Source organism: Medicago truncatula, chromosome 1, assembly GCF_003473485.1.
Source record: "Medicago truncatula cultivar Jemalong A17 chromosome 1, MtrunA17r5.0-ANR, whole genome shotgun sequence".
Taxonomy (NCBI): Eukaryota; Viridiplantae; Streptophyta; class Magnoliopsida; order Fabales; family Fabaceae; genus Medicago; species Medicago truncatula.
The window spans coordinates 48,182,567-48,204,659 of NC_053042.1; the positions used below are offsets into that span (position 1 = coordinate 48,182,567).

The 22,093-nt window shown below is 31.7% G+C and overlaps 1 protein-coding gene across 1 annotated transcript; it reads right to left on the reverse strand.

The window, feature by feature from the left end:
• Nucleotides 1-14,204: 14,204 nt before the first annotated feature.
• Nucleotides 14,205-17,706, reverse strand: LOC11407016 (trihelix transcription factor DF1). Its single transcript, XM_003592066.4, has 2 exons — nucleotides 17,273-17,706; nucleotides 14,205-16,342 (listed from the first exon to the last, which is right to left on the reverse strand). The coding sequence occupies exons 1-2, from the start codon at nucleotides 17,545-17,547 to the stop codon at nucleotides 14,704-14,706; spliced, it is 1,914 nt and encodes a 637-aa protein (XP_003592114.1). The 5' UTR covers nucleotides 17,548-17,706; the 3' UTR covers nucleotides 14,205-14,703.
• Between the last annotated feature and the right edge of the window lie 4,387 nt (nucleotides 17,707-22,093).

Consider the following 22,093-nt stretch of genomic DNA (forward strand, 5'->3'; position numbering starts at 1 on the left):
ACCGGTAGAACCGTGCACTTGCAGTTTTATCGCATCACCTGTCTGTTTCTAATAGGTCTTGCTGGTACTATGATTTCCTCTTGATCATCTGCAGTCACTTCATGATCCTCTTCACCTTCTGATTCATCACTTGAATCAGGGTATATGTAGCTTTGCTTGATCTCACTATACTCAGGTTCACTTTCCTACTTCCACTTCTCAATTTCATTCACTATCACATCTCTACTGATATGAACTTTCTGAGTCACAGGGTTATATAGTTTGTATGCACCAGTAGGATGATACCCTATGAGTATCATAATTTCACTTTTATCTTCTAGCTTGCTTCTTCTAGCATCTGGTACATGCTTCTTCTGGCACACCTTCAACTTTAGCTTCTTAGTGGGACATTTGTTTAGGATGTAAGCAGCAGTAGTAACTGCTTCACCTCAAAACTTGTGTGGCAAATTCTTCTGCTTAAGCATGCTCCTTGTCATGTTTAGCAAGATCATGTTTCTTCTTTCCGCAAGTCCATTATGTTGAGGTGTATATGGAGCAGTTACTTCATGAACAACTCCTTGACTTGTGCAGAAAGCTTCAAATTCCTTTGATGTATACTCACCTCCACCATCCGTCCTCAAAATCTTAATAGATTTATCACTTTCCTTTTCTACTGAGATTTTGAATCTTTTGAATATTTCTAAAGCTTCACTTTTAAGCTTAATAGTATATAGCCAAATCATTAGAGTTCAATTCACTGAGACTTCTAAAATTTAGGTGACCATACCTCAAATGCCACAATGCTTCAACATCTTCACTGATAGTTGCAGACGTACACAACATCTTATCACTGGATATGTTGCATCTATAGGTTCAATTTTTTGACAAAGTAGATTTCAATACCAGATTCTTCTTTGGATCAAACAGTTTCAATGAATCACCTTCCATTGAAACTGAGAATCCTTTCTCCACTAATTGACCTATGCTCATCAGATTACACTTCATATCTAGAACATGAAACACATATTCAATTATTACTTTACCACCAAAATTGCTCCTCATCACTATATTACCACTGCCTTTTTATGCAAGTTTCCTGCTGTCAGCTAACTTGATACTTGTTTTCTTACAAGCATCAAAATTTGTTAACCACTCTCTATGAGATGTCATATGATTAGAACACCCAGAATCAAGATAACATTCTCCACCTTTCATCCTATCTTCACATGTAGCAGCCATTAACAACACTGCATCAAGGTCACCTTCATGAGCAATATTTGCTTCTTCAGTCTTCTGATCTTTCTTGAACCAGCATTCATCAGCAAAATGGCCAAATTTTTCACAATTATAGCACTGAACTTTACTCTTGTCAAAGTCCCTCTATTTGTTCTGATTTTTTCCAAAACTTCCTCTTTTAGAAGATTCAGTTTTGTTCTCAGGTTTAGATTTTGCATTATTGGACCAGTTTGTTTTACCTCTTCCCTTCTTGAAATTCTTAAAATTTCCCTCTTTCTTGGTTGTTTGAACCTGAAGAGCTTGCTAAACTGATCTTTCTGATCTTCTATCAATCACCAACAGTTCATGTGCTTCAAGAGAACTCTGCAATTCTTCAACCTTCATAGTCTTCACATCCTTTGCTTCTTGGATTGCTACCACTATGAAGTCAAACTTTTGACTTAGAGATCTCAAGACTTTCTCAACTATCATCTGATCAGAGATTTTTCACCACAATTCTTCATCAAATTCAAAATTTCAATCATCTTTGAGAAGTAATCACTCACCTTCTGATATTCTTCCATTTGCATCATTTCATACTTCCTTCTATATGATTGCAACTTGACTTGTTTCACCTTTTCTCCCCCATTATGATAATTCTCCAGAATATCCCATGCTTCTTTGGATCTTGTTGCTTTTGAAATCTTATCAAAATGTTGATTATCAACATTTTGTTGAATGTAGAACAAAGCTTTACAATCTTTCTTCTTGTTTTCTTTGTAAGCTGCTCTCTGCACATCAATGGAATTTGCATGAGGTTCTTCAAACCCATTCTCCACAAGATCAATCACATCTTGCGCGCCAAACAATGATCTCATCAAAGCACTCCATCGTTCCCAGTTCTTGCCATCAAGAATCAAGATATTTGATCCAAAACCGTTTGTGTTCATCTTGCTAAATTCTCAAGAAAACAGAGAAATCAATACACACACCTCACTATGTGATTCCCAATGATGATTCCCCTCACTTTTCACTCGTGTTTCCCTAAGACTCAAACCCAGGCTCTCGATGCCAATTGTTAGAACAATCGCTATGTTCTATGCGCAGCGGAAAGTGCTTATAAAAATAAGCTGTTTAAGAGTAAGATGAAAATAACAGAGAAATTGTGATAAACTGAACAATTGATTAATAATTGTTTTTTATTTACAACACATGAGTGAGTATATATACAACTGGACATTGTAACAAACTCCTCTAACAAACTAACTACCCTGGTTAACACACTAATCAAGGTTGGTTATTAGACTATGCTTCTGAAGACAACAGAAGCTGCACATCAGAAGCAGCACTTCAGAAGCTCATGTTCAGAAGCTGCACTTCAGATTCTGAACAACAATTATTGATTAATATTCCAATAATTTATACATCTCATAATCCCCAACACTAATTCAACATTTCATTTTATCTCTCTTTTTCAATCACATTGAATATCAATGTATCACATCACTATTTTTATCTATTTATTTCTCAAAGTGTATACTATTGAGGTGTTCATCAAACATTTTACTTACAATATATACCGTCTTTAACGCAATCCTTACATCCCATTAAGTCTCTTGATTAGTATTATTAGTCCAAATCCTTTAAGTTGATCGCATTCTTTTCTATGGAGCTTGGTCCAATTTTCTCATGGCTTTGAAAAATATTATTAGTGGCTAATCATAGCTTTGAAAGAGATTATTAGACTAATGATTATAGCTAAAGTTAATGACAGGGACATTATGTCTTTTCTCTAGTTTTGTAAAGCGATTAACACATTCTTCCAAATATAAACCTGGACACAGTCCTTGATTTGTAGCACTTGGTCTCTTGGAGTCGATCATATATAAGAATTGGAACACAATATAGATATATATCCATATAAATTATAACCTTAGTGGCTCTAGAATTAAAAGAGCATCTGATTTTGGGTTTGATGCTTTTACTTTCAATCTTGTCCAATTTGTGAAATATTTTTGTATTTATGTCAAAATCAAAGTGATCATGCGCATGCTTAACAATAATTTTTTAGTCAATTGTCGATTATACAATTCTATCGAAATAGAATCATCATTGAAAAACTAATGTAGTTTATAACAAATTAACAACCAACTTAAATAATTTATTTATTTAAGAATCGTTTGATATGATATCCTTTTCAACACGACTATATCTCTAACACATCATCATCATAAGTGGCAACATTATCAATTGTTAATTTGACTTTCTTTCTAAATAAGTGGGTGAACCCCCCATAATTTCTGGAGCCACACCAATTAAACAATGCTAGCTCTTAGCTTAATGTGTATATATTATTATATAGTCTTAACACAGGACCCTATATAGACAAGTCTTTATATTTTTGTCTCTGAAGAATTAAGTTATCTACATATGAGTTGAGAGATTATTGAATTGAAAATTAACAAAAACATTATCCCATATTAATTGATTAAATATATTTGATCCGAAATGAAACTAAAGACGAATACGGAAGTTGCTTTGAATGCGGTGGAGAATGGTGGCAGCTCCACAAAGGAGGTGGTGTATAAACGGGGACTATAGACGAAGCTCCTTTTATAAATGATCTGTAAGGGACTTTGGATCTAAAATGGTTGTGCGATCTATGATTTATTCCGTAGTGGTCATGTGTGATGCTTAATACGGATGTAGCTGATTGCGAATCTTTTGCGAGTTGAGCCGCATTTCATGAACAGATTGAACCCTAACCCTATCCAAAACAACATTTATACTATAATTGAAGAATTCATGAAGTGACCACCTTCATTATAGTTGAACCATAGTCCATAATGATGGAGCAACAAATCGAAGTGATATTGTAACACAGAAGCCGGCCCTAGTTTTTTTAGTGAGAGAAACTCCAACTTCTCTCTAAGTTTTCCTTCTCTTTCACTCATCGAGGAAGGGTGCTTTTAGGTTATTCTTTGACCTAAAATCAGCCTCTGCATCTTTTTTCCCTTTCTTTCGATCTAAATAAGTGATTTTCACAAATATCAAGTGTTTTCTTTTGTGTTTTTTGTGATTTCGTCGTCTAAGTGCGACTTTGTGTTGTTCGTCGTATTATGCGGCGTTGTTTGATTTGGCATCTTATTGCGGTGTTCGTTGGTTCATATTGAAAGATCAGCTTTAGTCAATCACAGATTCAATCAATGATTTGGACGTCAACGTTGCAGATCCAGAAGCAAGAGTATTCTAGTGATTTAGATTATATCATATTATTTGTAGGCATTTTGCCGTTTTATGCTATTAACTTGGGTGCTGTGAGTTTGTTCGCAGATTCATCCTTTACGTTTTTAGCGATCTTGATTCTGATGTATTCTATTGATTTGAATGATGAATATCATTTTGTTTTTGTCAAAAAAAAAATAAAAATCGAAGTGATATGACTAAGTCTTTATTCTTTTTTTTTTTTTTTTTTTATGATGATTAATGTTTAGGACTTAGTCTCTATTATAATGCAATTTTTTTTTTAAAATGTTTCCCCCGCTTCAAGCATGCATATTTGAAATAATTTATAGTCTTATAGTTATATGATTTGATCTTGTGGTCCTGACACTGAATCCAAAGTTCATAGGCATGCTCCTACAAGGGAGTCCTGCTACCTTGCTGGTTGTAATGAAACCTTTGGCTTCTTCACCTTGGTGACCAAATATTCCACAACATTTTTTTTTATAAATTTGTTTAAGGTCCTTTTCAAACAGTAGTTGAAACTTATCTCCACTATATAAAGTCTATCAAAGATATCAAGTGCATAGTCTTAATCAAGCAAATTAATACTATATAGTTTCCCAAGCTTATACGCATTCTTTCTACAAAATGTTATGTTTGTGGTGGTAACTAGGCTACCCATGAAAGAATGATGGATAATTTACCCTAACTAATATACATTAGTTACATAAGTACATATTCATGAACTATCTTGACCCCACAAATAAATTGCTCATTTTCATTGATTGGTGGGTAAATTATCCACCATTCTTCAAAGGTAATTTAGAAAAAAACCTATGTTTATTGATCGTTGTTCTGTATATCATCACACCAATGCTAAATATGTATTGAAGACAAAACTTCAATGCAAATATGCCCTTTTTTTTTATAGAACATATATATGTTTCTTTTATGTTGAAATATGTTAAAGTTTCTTTTGGCTAACCTTGGTATAACACACACATATTAATAAGTCTCGTGCATTACAGAGCATTTGAGTTTGTTGTCCTTACATTTATTTTTATTTTTACCAATATACAGATATTGCAAATCAAATTGCAAAAAAAGAAAAACTATTGACCAGACAGAAATAATAAAAAAGAAATTAATTATTATACACTAATTAATTAATATTGTTAAATAAATCAACATTTTTTAATAAGGCAAGAAATAGGTTGGACTTTAGGGAGAGTCAGGAACATCTCAACTACGTTGCCACCTAAGTGACCCCCCATCCTATGCCGCCTACTTCAAAAAAAATTATTTAAAAAAGGGAAACATATATACAAGAGGGGGGATTAGGACAAAACCCTCAAAGGATGAGTAGCAAGGAAAGGAAAACAAACAACCTAAGAAAAGTGGTAGTTAGGCAAGCTATTTCTATCTCTGAAAAAATCTAACTACATAAACGAAGGAAGAGCCGAACCAAGAAACTCAGGTGAGTGCATGACCATGAGTAGCTAATAAATCCGCACAACAATTTCCTTCAATGTAAATAAATTAACATGGTTATCTCATTATATAAAATTTTGATATCAAAGTAACATCACAATAAGATATAATTAGATGATAGTGTAAACCTTTTCTTATTAAATAAAAAAATTGTACATTGAAGTTTTGTTTGAGAGTTCGGACTGGGGTTTTGAGAGTGAGAAATATATGAAAAATAAAGAAATCTTCCATATTTTTTTAGAAAAAAAAATATTATTTTGTTAGAAAATGATAAATTAATGCTAAGATCGATATATTTTTTATTTTAAGAATATTATAACAACATATATTGAATTTGAAAACTTTATAATAACTCACCTCCAATAAAGGTTTTTGAATTCCTCTAAATTATAATAATTTTGTATTATGAAGAAAAATAAACCTCAAAAACTCTTTCCTTTTAAACTTTTTTATTTCTTCCATTGTTTATTCCTTTTTCAAAGTTCTCTCATCTCTTCATTTTCAAATGATCATTAATGATTCATCTATCATTTTTTGTCGTCTAAAATACACTAAAGTCACACAAATATTTTCCTTCCCTATTTTCCAATGAAGTTTCCTTCCCTATTTTTTGTTTATTCCTTTTTTTAGGAAGAGCCTCGAACCAAGAAACTCGGGTGAGTGCATGACCATGAGTAGCTAATAAATCCGCACAACAATTTCTTTCACCGTAAATAAATTAACATGGTTATCTCATTATATAAAATTTTGATATCAAAGTAACATCACAATAAGATATAATTAGATGATAGTGTAAACCTTTTCTTATTAAATAAAAAAATCGTACATTGAAGTTTTGTTTGAGAGTTTGGACTGGGGTTTTGAGAGTGAGAAATATATGAAAAATAAAGAAATCTTCCATATTTTTTTAGAAAAAAAAATTTATTTTGTTAGAAAATGATAAATTAATGCTAAGATCGATATATTTTTTATTTTAAGAATATTATAACAACATATATTGAATTTGAAAACTTTATAATAACTCACCTCCAATAAAGGTTTTTGAATTCCTCTAAATTATAATAATTTTGTATTATGAAGAAAAATAAACCTCAAAAACTCTTTCCTTTTAAATTTTTTATTTCTTCCATTGTTTATTCCTTTTTCAAAGTTCTCTCATCTCTTCATTTTCAAATGATCGTTAATCATTCATCTATTATTTTTTGTCGTCTAAAATACACTAAAGTCACACAAATATTTTCATTCCCTATTTTCCAATGAAGTTTTTCTTTTTTTTAGGAAAATTTTCCAATGAAGCTGCGGGCCTAGGATTGGTTTTTTTTGTTGGTTATAACTGCCTCAAAAAATTGAGAGCCACTTTTATTTACAACCCTTCGAATGTAAAAACACATTTTGTTTCCGTTAGGATAGATAAAATTTAGGTAAGGGTTGATCGTGTTTTTCACTCCTGTAATATATGTCATTTTTAGTTTTCACCTTTATAAAATTTTCTGTTTGATTTGCGCCCTCGTAAAAATTTTATTTTCCGCAAAACACCCTTAATAGGCCATTCAAAAACCAAAATTTCTTGAAAAAAAAATCTGAAAATGGCCTATTAGGGGTGTTTTCCGCAAAAAAAATAATTTTACAAGGGTACAAATAAAATCGAAAATTTTATAGGGACGAAAACCGAATATGACATATATTACAGGGGTGAAAAATACTATTAACCATTTAGGTAATAATCATAGAGGAAAAAGAAGAGCAGGTGTATTTTTATTATTCCAACGACACAAATACCTAAAATAGCGGGTAAATAAAGTAGAGCAAGATCCCTGTGAGTTTAGCTCAATTGGTAGGGACATTGTATAATTTATGCAGGGATCACGGTTCGAACTCTGGACACCCCACTTCTCCACAACGGGGTTCGAATCCCGGACACCCCACTTCTCCACAATTAATTGTGTAAGCTCTAACCAAAAAAAATAGAGCAAGAATTTTTTTTCTTCTTCTAATAGTAGAGCAAGACTTCAATAGTTACAAGCACAATAACTTAAATTTAAACGTACACGCTGCACAGAAATAATAAAAAGTAAGAGAAAAGAGTGAATTTATTTTGGGTTAATAGCGTTTTATCCTCTGTAATATAGGTCATTTTTAGGTTTGCCCTCTGTAAAAAGAAAATTGGTTTTCGTCCTTGTAAAATTTATATATTTTGGTTTACCCTCCTAATAGGCCATTTTTCAGAATTTTTAATTTTTGAATGGCCTATTAGAAAGAAAAAAATTACAAGGACGAAAACCAATTTTTTTTTTTTTGACGGAGGATAAAACACTATTAACTCATTAATTTTTATTATTGATATAGTAATCTTTCCTTTAATCTTTTTATATTATTTCTGAGTGTATCTAAATTCAAAGTATTTGTGTTTATGAATATACAAGTGAACTCCCTACATAAGCTCCACTTCCCCACTCAAATATTCCTGTTAGTAGTGAGCAATATCATATATTGAGTTTAACCTCTAATCAAAATTGATCATGTCCCTTATTAGCAAAAAAATAAAAAATAAATTGATCATCCTTGAACGTTTGATCGAAATATAAATATACCTGGAAATCTAATCTCAGTAGCATTTTCACATCCAATGCTAAGGCCTTGTTTACTCCACACATATTTTTGTGCAATAAGAAATCTATATCCGCCACAATAATCTATTTCTCGTTGAATTGATTCTATGTCCCAAACAGCTGGTATAATGTTCACAATCACTCGTTAACTCTCGTGTAAGATCAAAACGGATAATGTGATGATGAACACCAACAAACCGACCAAGTAGTCCTCAAACAACAATAAATCCACAATGGTCATCACCTTTTACATTCACTATCTTTTCAATAAATTAATGCATGAATGACAATATTTGATTCTTGTGTGGGAAGTCGAGTTGAACTAAATGAGGGTCATATCAGACATATTACTAACTAGTGCACGTGTATCAGGATGACGAGTTGAGTGACAACGTGTTCAAAAAGAGAAGTTGATCGCTTAGTTGATAGTGTGAAATGATCCAACTTCTTTGGTGCACCTTTTTTGGAGGTGGTGAGGTAGAGGTTGTTTTCGATAAAAACAAATTGTCGAAACTACTTTTTCATTTGTAATTTCATATTGTAATCAGCAATGTCAAATATGGCTTGCATCTCACAAACAAGCCTCTTCCCTTTCAGTCGTAGACGTTCAACATATTTACAACCTTGATAGACTAGAGTCGTTTCATGATGTGTTCCTTGTCCCCAACTCCAAGGATCCATACACCAACATTCGACAAATAAACGTCTCAGTCTAAACAGACAATCACATTTTATTGACGCTAAAATTTTACGCTTTGCCAACTTTTTGTACTTTGTATATAAACATCCACTTTCACATTTTAATGTAACATTGTTTTATGTTATTTCCTCCATTATCTGATTTTGAAATAACAAGAGTGAATCTTATCTTCCTTGCTTCATCTCGAACCATATTAACAACTCGTTTTGTGAAGTAAACTTTCTATCAATACCGAACTATATATGATATAATTGTAGACAGGAAAACACACTCGTGATTATATAATTCGAAGTGGGTTTTTTGTTAAGAAATAAGGGAACTGCCAAAGGAAGGTGATCGAAAAAGAGAAGCATACATTTCGTATTTTGTAGTCCCAAAAAACGATATTTGAGGGTGTTAAATAAATATTTCAAAGGACGCGAGAAAGGAAAACATCTAAAGCTACACTTCCCGACCATGGTCCATCCATCATCATTTCACTAACTTGAATATTTTGTCCTTGTTTGTTCCTCGCTCATCTTTGCAGATGGCTGAAAATTCATTTGGTCCAACCCCATACAACACGAACTCCAATATCTTCATAACCCATATTTTACCATATCTTTCCACCTATATGTTTATAGTTAAATACACAGAGACATCAAAATCTTAGTTATCATTTCACTTGGTTATATTTCTCTGAGATTTTTTGAGTTAAGCTTACGGAAACCTATAAACTTATCTTTTGCTATAGCTGAATAATATTCCAACATTTAATTATGGAAAAAAAACATTAAAAATTTTAAGAGTAATGATACATAGACACATTTTATTCCCATACACCGTCATGCATTAGGAAGAGAGAAGAAGAGAGAAAAGAGAAAGTGTGCTTGTGCGGGGTCCACGTGACTACGTGTCAGATTTTTGTGTGGGTATCAAATGGTGTATTGCCACCTAAAGATGTCTATGTATCATTAATCAAATTTTAAATCAAATTAACAAGCCTTCAACCTAACTCGTCTAATTCCCTCAACAAAAAAAAAAATCTAACTCGTCTAATTTCATAGTATTTATTTTATTCAACAGCGATATATTTACGTCCTTTATTACAAACACTTATTCAAAACTTCATTTTTTTTTTCCTTTTCTTTCTCGTTCGTTCAATCACGTCATCAACTTATTGTATCACTTTTATTTTTTTCAAGATATATATTTCCAATGAGGAGTCTACCAAATATTTTTCTATTTTATTTTATCAGTTTCATTAACCATATACATAAGATTCTGAACAAATCTCTTTACCTTCAGCATTTTAATGTAGAATATTTATAGATTATTTTATTTATTCACAATCTGCTTCCTTTCGTACTTTAGTATTTTATTATAGCTGTTCATGTGATTCAGAGAAACTGTTGCTTACCATCTACCGGCAAATGCACATGCTAGAGTTATAAATTGGCTGGTATTCAGATTCCCACATATTTTATACCAAAATCTTTTATTCTGAAAATGGATTTTCATATATCTGATTCTTTTTAAAGTCATGAACTACTCTACATTATTGTAGCCAATGTTTCTTTTTTCCCCTTTACAATTCATCTGATTTAAACTTAATTTCTAAATTAGTTAGTTTTAATTATGGAAGAAAGATTAAATATTAAAATTAGAATAAATAATTAAAATTTAATTGAAATGAAATAAAAGAAATATTATTTCTTAAAAAATTGAAAATGAAGATCTCAAATGATACCGGTGTAACACTTTCATAATGTTACACAGTTCATTTATCATCTATGTAAATGGTTTGATCATGAAACGTAGAATCGGCCCGAGATGTTGCCAAGCAACTTTGAGGTGGTTCATGATGGTTGAAGCGTGTTCATTACGATCGGAATGAATCCTTCCTCAGAGGAGGGGGGTGTACCTACAAAGACACTCCAACGATCGTTGGAACATATGGACAACTCATAGGTGCTCAGAACGTAGGATCTAGTGTGACGCGACTCTTCATTGGTTCATGTGGACCGCTCTTACGTATATGAACACCTTGTTGGACCTTCGTTGTAATACTAGACTCACGGTAGGAATAAGCTTTGGTAATTCGTTTCGGAACTAAAAAAATTATATATATTTAAAATTATTTGATATGTAATTTAGGTGTATATTAATATCTTTAGTGCTTTCATTAAAATAATATTAATAGTTCTCCGTAACAAATATTTTTTTAGTCAAATATAATAGTTATTATTTTTCTTAATGCATTTCGGATTTAATTTTGAGAGACTAAAAAGTACCTTATTCTAAAAATTGAAAATGGATTGTGGTATATATTGGGGGTTCTTATTAGAATTGACTTGGCATGTTGATTTTAACTTTAAATTAGAACTATGTAATCTTTGCTTCCAAATGTAATTTTTATTCAGATTTATTGTTCTCTCACTCACAAGTGAATGTATACAACTATAAATTATTTTTGCTTTAAATTTATTATCATCGTCATAAATCAAATATAAAAAATAAAAACCTAAACGCACGCTTATATGGACTAAAACACACGTTTGAATGTATGGTAAGTGCAACTCACTCACATATGATCCCATCGGAAAAAAAAAACTTATATAATAAAAGTTTGCATAGACATTTGATATGAGAGACTATAAGTTTGAATTGGCAAGCGAATTTGTTGCACTAATAAGTGATTGATGGGAATTAATAAGGTGAAGGTGGAATCGATTGTTTTGGCTCCGACAAAGGAATAGAGTCCGTAGACTTTTATGCATGCAAGGGAAGAGTACTGCAACTGGAGCGTTTATGTCCCAAACAGTTGCTGTGTAACAGAATAATTATTCCAATCCATAGGAGGTAAATGCAGGCCATTCAATATTGTGGGGCACTTTCTTTAACGCGCAAATAGACAGCATTTTCATCAAAATGGACAAAATTGTAGGGCATATATATAAGTCAAATTTTATGCACCATCATATATATATCGTGCATAACAGGCACCTACCAAATGCACATTTTATTTTTTTCAATAATTTTTGTTCATCAAAAATCAAATTCTCAAATTTCTAAATGTTATTTTGCTGAGACTTTTTTTTTTTTTTTTTTGTAAATGATCGTACTTTAATTAATATTTTGTTATTACAATTTTTTAAATATATTACATTGTTTTAATAAATTAAATGATCGTACTGCAAATATCACCTGTACCAAAACATGTTGGTCTGGTATGATAAAAAATTTCATAAATAATTACCCAAGGTGAAAATTAATTTGGGCTCATGACATGGGATTTTTGGCCGTTGTGCTACTCATTGAGTGTCCTATTTTTGTCAGAATTTTTAAATAATTAACATATGATGGAGATTACAGGTTGTGTGATTCACATTTGAAGCGATAATAATTGATCCTATTTTTGGCAAAGAAATAAAGCCAAGATATTATTTTTTTTATGATTAAGAATTTGATTTTTGTATTCTAAAGTTTACAACAATTACACACATTACCCACCAATCATTTCTTGAGATTAATTAATTAAGCCATATAGAGGTATATGGGGAGAATTGGAGGCAACAAGCATTATGCTTATATACCAGTATAAGAAAACTTATAATGCTATTCTATATAGTCGTAAATAATTTACAGTTAAGAAGTGAAATGATTTTGTGCTAAATATACATTCTTTTAGCACAAATCCAACATACAAGTCAAGAAATTTCAACATAAAAAAAAACAAATAGAACTAAAGAATATATGAGAGGAGAATTGGATACCCCCAATCATTATATGCGTCTAGAAAGTTCAAAAGAAAATTGTATGACCTGCATATGATTCCATTTAATATGAGTTTGGACCTTGGATGGGGATATTAAATTAACACGTGGAAATGAAGATTATAATTTGCATTTTTTGAGTCAAGTACAATTTGCATTGGTTGCAGTAAAACTCAACAATTAAAAGAAAAAATAGTTTCAAAATAGTATATAACTAAATTAAGTGTATAAATAGGAGAATAGGATTCCCACCATACTATACCATTACAAGTTTCAAATTGCAAAGAAAAATAATGACTTAGCTTGGGTTATTCTATACGAAAATTCCTTCATTATATCAATCTTTTTTATGTGAATATATAATACCAAAAGCACTACATAATCTCTTTCACCACATTACTTATAAACCAATCAATTTATACGTCTTTATGGAAAAAAAATCAGGCATATAATAAACTTTTGTTTTGCTTTTAACATGTGTACACACTAGTATTAGAAAAAAACAATGGATTCATGAAGTAATAGATGGTGATGAAATTAAGGCTGACAAAAAGCACAAATTAAGAACAGAAAAAGTTGAACCAAAAGATGATGAAGATGATGAACCTTGATGATCTCTTTCTTAGTACTGACACTAACTATGAAGAGAAACATATCATCTTGTTTGTGTGAACAGTGATTGTGACAGAGACAACAACTGCATGCTAATAGTGTTTTTGGGTTCTTTTTTCAGAGATGAGGTTACTCACAAGATTCCTCCTAGTGACTAAGTGGACCCTCTTTCAAGGGTTTATTACTCCATGTGTGATGCTGGTTTTTTCTGTTTTCATACGGGTCTCTTACATTGTTAAATGTAGGGTCACTATCCCAACAATTTAATGCTCCTAACCTCATCACATTTTTCAATGTTAAATCTTGTTTAATTTACCATCCCTTTGTTTCAGCGCCATAATTAAACTACTTACTCCATTGTTTTCCGAGTAGCATCTATTATTATTATTATTATTATTCTAACATAAGACAAACCTAGATCATTAGAGTTGATGTACTATGATGCAGAATAATTAAATTTCAAGAGAAATTATTTCATATCTATTACATTTGATGCATCATACATCAAGAATTTTAAAGTTTTGTAGATTTAAACCTGAACCATTCATGGATATATTGTACCAATGACTGCATTTGATTATTTGAAGACTAATTAACAACATGTCAAAACTGAAAATCTTAGAAAGAAAAAATCAAAAGCTTAAATAATCTTGTCCAATTTACACCACCATAAACTTAAAACAAGATGAAAATTAAATAAAATACAACCTTAATTAAGGTCTCTATTGCTTATTTTGTTGTTTTGAAACATCTGACTCTCTCTATCTTAATCTTAATTCTTCTCTAATTGGACTTATCACTTATTTAATCACCCCCAAAAAATAAACAAATTTTATAAAATTGAAAAACATATATTTGCTACAACAAAGTACCAACCAACCCAACACCCATCAAATTTCCCTCCTCAAAACCCATGTGTCATTCATTCCACCGTACATATTCAAATTCTTCCACACACAACACACAAAAGAATCTCTCCTCCTCCAACACAACCACCATCACCACCATCCTCCTCGACAACTCCTGCACTATCTATGACCCACCAACAAACTCATTTTTGTTTATATTCTTTTGGGCCCTTTTTGCAGCTGCTCCTTTTCACTAGCTACTACTATACTCAAGCTGATGCACCCACTGCAGGCTTGTTTGCCACTACTTCAAAGTTACCACTTTCATCCATATCTTCTTCATCATCTTCTTCCTCACCATCTTTATCATCTTCATCCATATCTTCTTCTTCCTGTCCACGGTTCTGCTCCATGTTATCTTCTCCCTGCTGAGGTGGCCGCCATTGCTGCTCCGGCTGAACCATCAACGGTGCCGCCATGTTCTCCGGTTGCACCACCTGGGTCGAACCAGCACCGCCACCGCCACCGCCACTATAATTTTCCCCCTTTCCTTTCTCCTTATACAAAGCATCCAACTGATGAAAATAAGGACATGTCTTTGAATCTTCGGGTCTCTTTTTGTTACTCTCTTTCACTTTCTTGAAGTACTTGTTTATATTCTCCCATTTTTCTTTGCACCTTTTTGCATTCCTATTGTAACCGAGGTTCTTCATTGCTAAAGATATCTCCTCCCATAGAGGACCTTTTGGTCCATTCTCTTGGTACTTATTGTCCATGCTCGTCCTCAGATTTATAAGTGCTTGAACTTCAACTTTCGGCCACCTTGACGAACTCATCCCTCCCATGAAAGTCTCGCCATTGTTATCAACTTTCACAATTTCCATATTCGTCACCAATTGTTGTTGTTGTTGCTGCTGGACTATTGTTGTGCCTAACTTGCTAACCGGAGGTGGTTGTGCTGGCGGCGGCGTTGTGTTAACTTGTACCACAGATATTGGTACTACCGCCGGTGTTGGTGTTGGTGCTACACTTCTTTGTGGTAGTTGTTGTTGTGGTGGCGGTGGTTGTGCAATGTTGATGTTATGTAATGCTTGTCCTAGATTTTGTTGTTCGGCTATTTTTTGCAAGAAAGACATGACTGCAGCATCTTTTGCTGCAGTTATAGATCTTTCGTGTGCAAGCATTTCCCTCTCTCTATTGATTCTTTGCATCTCTTGTGCTCTCCACGCTTCTTCTCTAACAACTCGTTCTTGCTCGCGTTTCTCAATAACCTCCAAGAATCTCTTCTGCAAATCCTCTTGCTTCTCGGTCACTTTCTTCATTATTCTCTCAAAAAAGTTCTTCCATTTTCGCTTCCTCTTTCGAGATCCTTCTTCCGTTGTGTCTTCGGAAGATGTCGAGTAGGAGCTAGCCATGGAATTGGATAATAGATCTGTAGAAATGTTAGGAAAAGATGGAAGAGGGTTGGTGGAAGTAGGGTTTGTTGTTGATGGTTGGAAAATAGTTGAAGGATTGGATGGGATTGTAGGATTCATATTCATAATTGGTTGGGTAGTTGCAATATTGTTTTGAGGCATGGAAATTGATGGAACAGTTGCATGAGGGATACTTAGAGTGGTGTTAACCACTTGTGACATTGTTGATTCTGTTATTGGTAGTGAAACTGTTGCAGTTGTAACAACTTGTGACGGTGTTGGTGCCGAAATTTGTGGTGGTTTTGATATGTTTTGAGGTGAAGGGTTGGTATGAAAATGATCAAGGGCTTCTAATTGATCAAAAAATCGATAAGTCTTACCATCTGATTTTCCACCTCGACCATCTTTGGTTCTCTTGTGATACTTATAAACATTCTCAAACTTCTCTTTGCATTTCTTTGAACTTCTGTGGTACCCAAGTTCTGCTAGCTTCCTGATTAATAATTAAAGTGAGAAGCAAATAACCAAAAAAATAATAAAAAGTATGTGTACTCTTTATCTTATCTCATCAAATTCAGCTACAAGACAAATGCATGATATAAAAAAGGCATGGAAATTAGCATAAGATAATAACAAAATTACAAAATAAACAAGAAATAAAAACATGGTTTGAAATTGAAATGAGTTGAGTACTCATATTTAAAGTAGTGTTAATTGCATCATGGAAATGCAAGGAAAAGAAAGTAACTGAAATAGATAAAGGAGAGAAAACATGATGCTACTAATTAACTTTGATGAAAACTATTGTTATTTTGTGTAACAAATTCCCATGAATTGATGAAAAGAAATGTGACCCATGAAAAATGCATGAACTGAAGTTAGGAATATTTGATGATATTCAAACTTCAATTTCCCATGAGAGTTGGTAACCGAAATAAAAGGGGGGGGAAAGAAAATCTTACTTTTGATAACTCAATTCAAGTTGGTAACTTATTTGGAAAATTGGACATGAATCAAAGTGAGTGTGAATGTCAGAAAGAAAAAAGTAAATCAAACCCAAATCATATAGACTTCACATCTAAATTCTTTTTTATTAATTTAATGTTGATAAAGATATACACAACTAAAAGCAATGAAAAAATAAAAACAAAAGGAGGATTTTAAGGTAAAGAGAAAAATACAAAAGACTAAGAAACCGGAAAAAGAAGCAAAAACCAAATGATGAAGTTGAAGCAAACTTTGAATTCCCAGATCTCTACATCACATGAATTTTATTTTATTTTATTTTTCTAAAATATCTTAAAACTTCAAAATTAAAATGAATTGAGTTGAATAGAAGTAAGAATTCAATGACATTAAGCAAACCAAATAAACTAAATTTTAAAAAATCTATGCAAAAAACATAAAATAAATTTTTACTAACCTTGAAACTTCATCCCACAAAGGACCTTTAACACTTGCATCTCGAAACACTGTATCCATATCCGATCGTATCCTTAAAAGCGCCAAAGTTTCTTGTCGCGGCCACCTGTTACCGCCGAAGCTACGTTCACCATCTTCAACTCTTCCTCTTTCAACATCACTCTCTGAATTTGATCCAACTCCACCACCACCTTCCACCGTCATGTTAGGTGGTGCAGCTGCTGGTGCTGGTGCATCTCCACCGCCACCACTCAAAACAGCCGAGTCACCTAGCATAGTTTCTCTCTTTTTTTTCCTTCTCAGACAACAATTACAGCAGCTGAGATAAGAGAAAAAAAATAAAAATATAAACTGAGAGAAAAAAAATAGAGGTGGTGAATTCTTTGAATTTTGATGGGGTTTTATTTATGTGTATAAGTTTGTGTATATATGTATGAAATGAAATGAAAACGCTCTTCTCTCTCTTTCTATGTGTCCTATGGAAGGTGAATTTATTATTGTTATTTTTTAATTTAATATATCCATTTTTTGTAATTAATATGAATCAATATTTTTCCTTTTTATTTTTGTCCTTTTCAATATTTTACTTTTACGCGCTTCCTTTTTTTTTTTCTCTCTTTTTCAGTAGTGGAATCTTCAGTTATTTTTCCCATTTTTTTATGTTTTTTTTGTAATATTTGTTTAATGTTTATCATATCACTTCTTCATTTTGACTTGATGAATGAATTCACCTGACTTTGCTCTTTGGATATAATAATAACAAAAGTGGCACGGAAAAATATATGGATGTATTTATTAATATTTATGAATAATGTTTATGTTTATGATTAAATTAATAGATAATTGCTGAAATTTTTGAAAATATGAGCACACAGAAGATGGAGATGATTGTTGGTTTTTGTCTGTCCAGCTATATTTAGTTAAAGGCCGGCACCTGTAGGTCACCTTTTTGATTTCCTTTTTTAAAAAATTTATCTTTATCTTTTCATTTTTTGAAAAATGTTTTTTTTACAAAAACAAAATTAATTTTATTATTATTATTATTATCACTATTTTCCTTTTCTTGAGATGGAGATGAAGATGAGCTTTGGTTGCTTTTACTTTAGGGATGTGTTTTTTGGATTTCAGTGGCGGTTGGGCACACTTAAATATGGAATTGACGAAATAGGCCCTAACATGGTTCTGCATTGACCTTTAATCATTGAAGCTAATCTATTCCTATATTTTATTTACATAAGCTTGTTTGTGATCTGGGTTTGTCCCTCATTTCACTGCATCTACATTTTTTTATTTTGATTTTGATCTTTTACAATTGAGATCTGTCACTTGCCCGATTCCCCTTAAGTTTTTATTTTAAGATTGACAGCTGAATTCATAAATTACATAAGGAGTATCAAGTATAGTTAAACACTCCTTTCATTTTAAAATGAATGTCGTTTAAGGTTTTTATACACATATTAAAAAATGCATTAATTAAAAGAAAGAGAAATGTTATTTTACCAAATTATCTTAATAAACTGTTGGTTTGTTTTTCATTAAAGTATATAGCATTAATTGAATGGTACAATTGAAAAGAAAATGTTATTATTGCATTGGAGACTGAAAGTGACATTCATTTTAAAACAAATTTTTTTACTAAAGCGAAACTCATTTTAAAACGGATGGAGTATAAATAAACAAAGAACATTTTTAAAGTTGAACTTAAGTTCAAATCCGAGTCATCATATTTTTCCTCTGCTTGTGTGATTTTATTTGAAAACATGTTGGTCACTATACCAATAGCAAAATAGAAAAGGAATTGATAGTTCAACTGATTTGAATTAAGAGATATAAAATTAGAGGTTTTGGATTGAAACTCGAAAAAGGAGAAAAATTATTCAAACAATTTATAAGACTGACATTTATCATTAAAAAATGAAAAAATTAAACTAGAGATTAGAAGACTTGGAGTATTAAAAAAAATATTACTTTGGAATTATATAACCTACTTTTTGAAAGTTGAAAAAAAAAATTTATAAAATTTATCTTTCTTCCTACTTTAATTCCTTGACAAGTGTGATTGTAGGACACGTGTTACCATAACCCTTTATTATATCAAACTCTTGGGATCAAGTAATTCGGTCACGCACTTATCGTAGTGAATACATCTTTTCGATAAATCATTTTTATGGTGAATATATGTTCCCTTTAAAATGGTGTTTAAATGGTATGGGAAAATTAATTAGCCAAAATAAAAGAATTAAATATTTTGTCCTTGTAATTTTTTTTAAAAAAATGGTCCCCACAATATTTTTCCTTAATATATATTATTTTAGTCATAATATTCGTAAGAACATTGAGACTAATGATTGTTTTTTAATTATCTTAAATGGAATTTTTACTAAAGTTTAATTGTGGTGGGTCGATAATCCAAAATTGTTTTGCACAAACAATCAATCAAAACATTATGAATTGTCATGTTTAGTCCACGTTAATTAAAAATATTAATTGATGTGACGATTTAGAATGTTTTAATTGGTTGTGTGTGCAAAGTTGTTTTAGACTGTCAATCCACCTTAATTAAACTATTTTTACTATGTCTTTTGAGGTTATAAAATCATGCTCTTACAATTGAATTAACATCTCTTGAACGAGTATTTATAATAAGATTTTTAATTAAAAATTGAGTTTGTAAATTCTGCCATTGAATTTGCACCTTTGTTCATACTTTTACTAATAACCGAACACATTTTTTTTCATTTTAATTAGATTTTTTATATAAGAAAAACCGAAGAAAAGAATACAAGTATTAAAATGAAATAAATGATTATTAGACACTAGTGTTGTCAAATGGAATGGTCCGTCCACGTGAACTTAACACAGTTGGTAAGAAATGCAAAGTCTGAGGTTCGAACTCTGGACACCAACAAAAAAAATGGGATGGTCTCACCCGATCCGCATACGGGTTAGATTAATTTGGCCCGTTTTTATTGAGATACACATCATTGAGTTGTGTCGACCATTGTGATGAGCTAATGGGTCGGCTTGATCTATTTTATTTTTTATTTTTTATCGTATTCGTCCATTTTATTTTTATGACCATTGGATGCATGTGTAATTTTCTTTTTACAAGTTTTGCATGACTCGTACAATTTTTATAAAGTAAATTATGTTTCAATAGATTATTTGAAAGAAAAATCAATTTGATTTTGCAATTTCCTATTTTTTAATTTTCTATATCTTGTTCATAATAATTTTTGTTATAAAATTATTTATGATTATTATATTGTTAAAAACAAAAAACTGTCAATTATATTTTTCAACATGTAGCCTCTAGGGTCCTACCTGATTATGTCAATTGCAATTTGAACAATTTTTCCTCCACAAATTTTTTTAGAAAATTAATAAAAAAGTTTGAATGGTTTAAAATATCTTTTACGATTCTATTGATAGTCTTGTATTCAAACTGAGATTGTGATTAAGAAAAAGTAATTTTCATTTAGTGGGAACCACTGTTGAATAGAATTAGCTAGGTCATATTATTAGCCCAAGCCATTTATGAACGGAAGTAAATGGTGGCCAGTTCTGTTGGGTTTGTGACCTACCGTAATAAATAGCGTCAATGTTTTGATTGCCGTGATAATGTGCATCACGGTTGATTGCAAGCAAAATCATTGGTTTGTTAATTTTAAACCAAGTTATTATGGACCCGTTTGGTGGTCAAATGTGATACACATATCATATGATATGGACAATTTTTTTTTTCTTTCTTCATAACATGGTATTGACAAAATATAGCACTTATCAACTAGTTGAATTCAAGTGATTAATGAGTTTTAATTAAGGACAATTATTATGCTTCATTTTCCTTAATATCAGTTTGATGATATTAAAAATAAGAAACTTATCATATCATGTAGTATTTGACCACCAAATGGATCCATCATGAATTGAGCTCTTCTAATGATGTTGGTTTAGGATCTTAGAGTTCACTTCTCTCGGATTTTAGACTCGAGTCTACTTCTCTAAGACCTTAGACTCAACTCTCAATACCAATTTTCGTGAGCAAGTTTGGTTTCTTAAAAAAAAGTCATTTCTTTATAAAAAAAAATCATATAAGATTATTACATATATTTTTTATGAAATGAAATAAGTTAAATAAAAAAAATTATTTATTAAATAAACAATTTCAATTTTTATAGACATTATGCATACCGACCTAACTTCTGTTAATATTAACTCCTCTGAGCACCACATTAATTATCACATGGTTAAATGGACCCCACCTCCAGATGGATGTGTTAAGTTGAATATTGATGAAAATTGTGGTGCTTCCGGTGACATTGTTCTAGAGGTTTACTTCGTGATAACAAGAAAAATAGGATAGCTGGATTCTCTTCTAATGAGGGGCAAGGGGATGTGTTTGTTGCTGAGCTATTTAGGGTTTACCATGGTTTGATGTTGGCAATCAACAATTCTATTCAACGAGTTACTTGCAAAATAGAATCTTTACAAGTCACCCGTCTTCTTCAAGATCCAAATCACTCTCATATGCATTATATGCTTCTTTGTTGGTGAATTTTTTTGGGTTAAAAGCGCATATTCCTAACATTTCTTTCAAACATGTGCTTCGAGAGGGCAACCATTGCGCATATTTCTATCAATCTTGGGCGCTCTTCAAGACTAGGTGTGACTTTTTGACATGCTCCCCCATCGAAATTGAAGTCGGTGTTGACACTTGATGCCCCAGGCTGAACCCTGCTTTTAGGGTTTTTTTCTTTTTTCTTTTTCATTTGTCATTCTACCAAAAAAAAAAAAACTAAATAAAGATATGATATATATT

Excerpts from the sequence above, each read along its gene's own strand:
- LOC11407016 (XM_003592066.4), bottom strand. The coding sequence starts at position 17,547 with ATGCTAGGTGACTCGGCTGTTTTGAGTGGTGGCGGTGGAGATGCACCA. Across the intron at positions 16,343-17,272 it reads TTGTGGGATGAAGTTTCAAG|GAAGCTAGCAGAACTTGGGT; the intron begins GTTAGTAAAAAT and ends ATTATTAATCAG.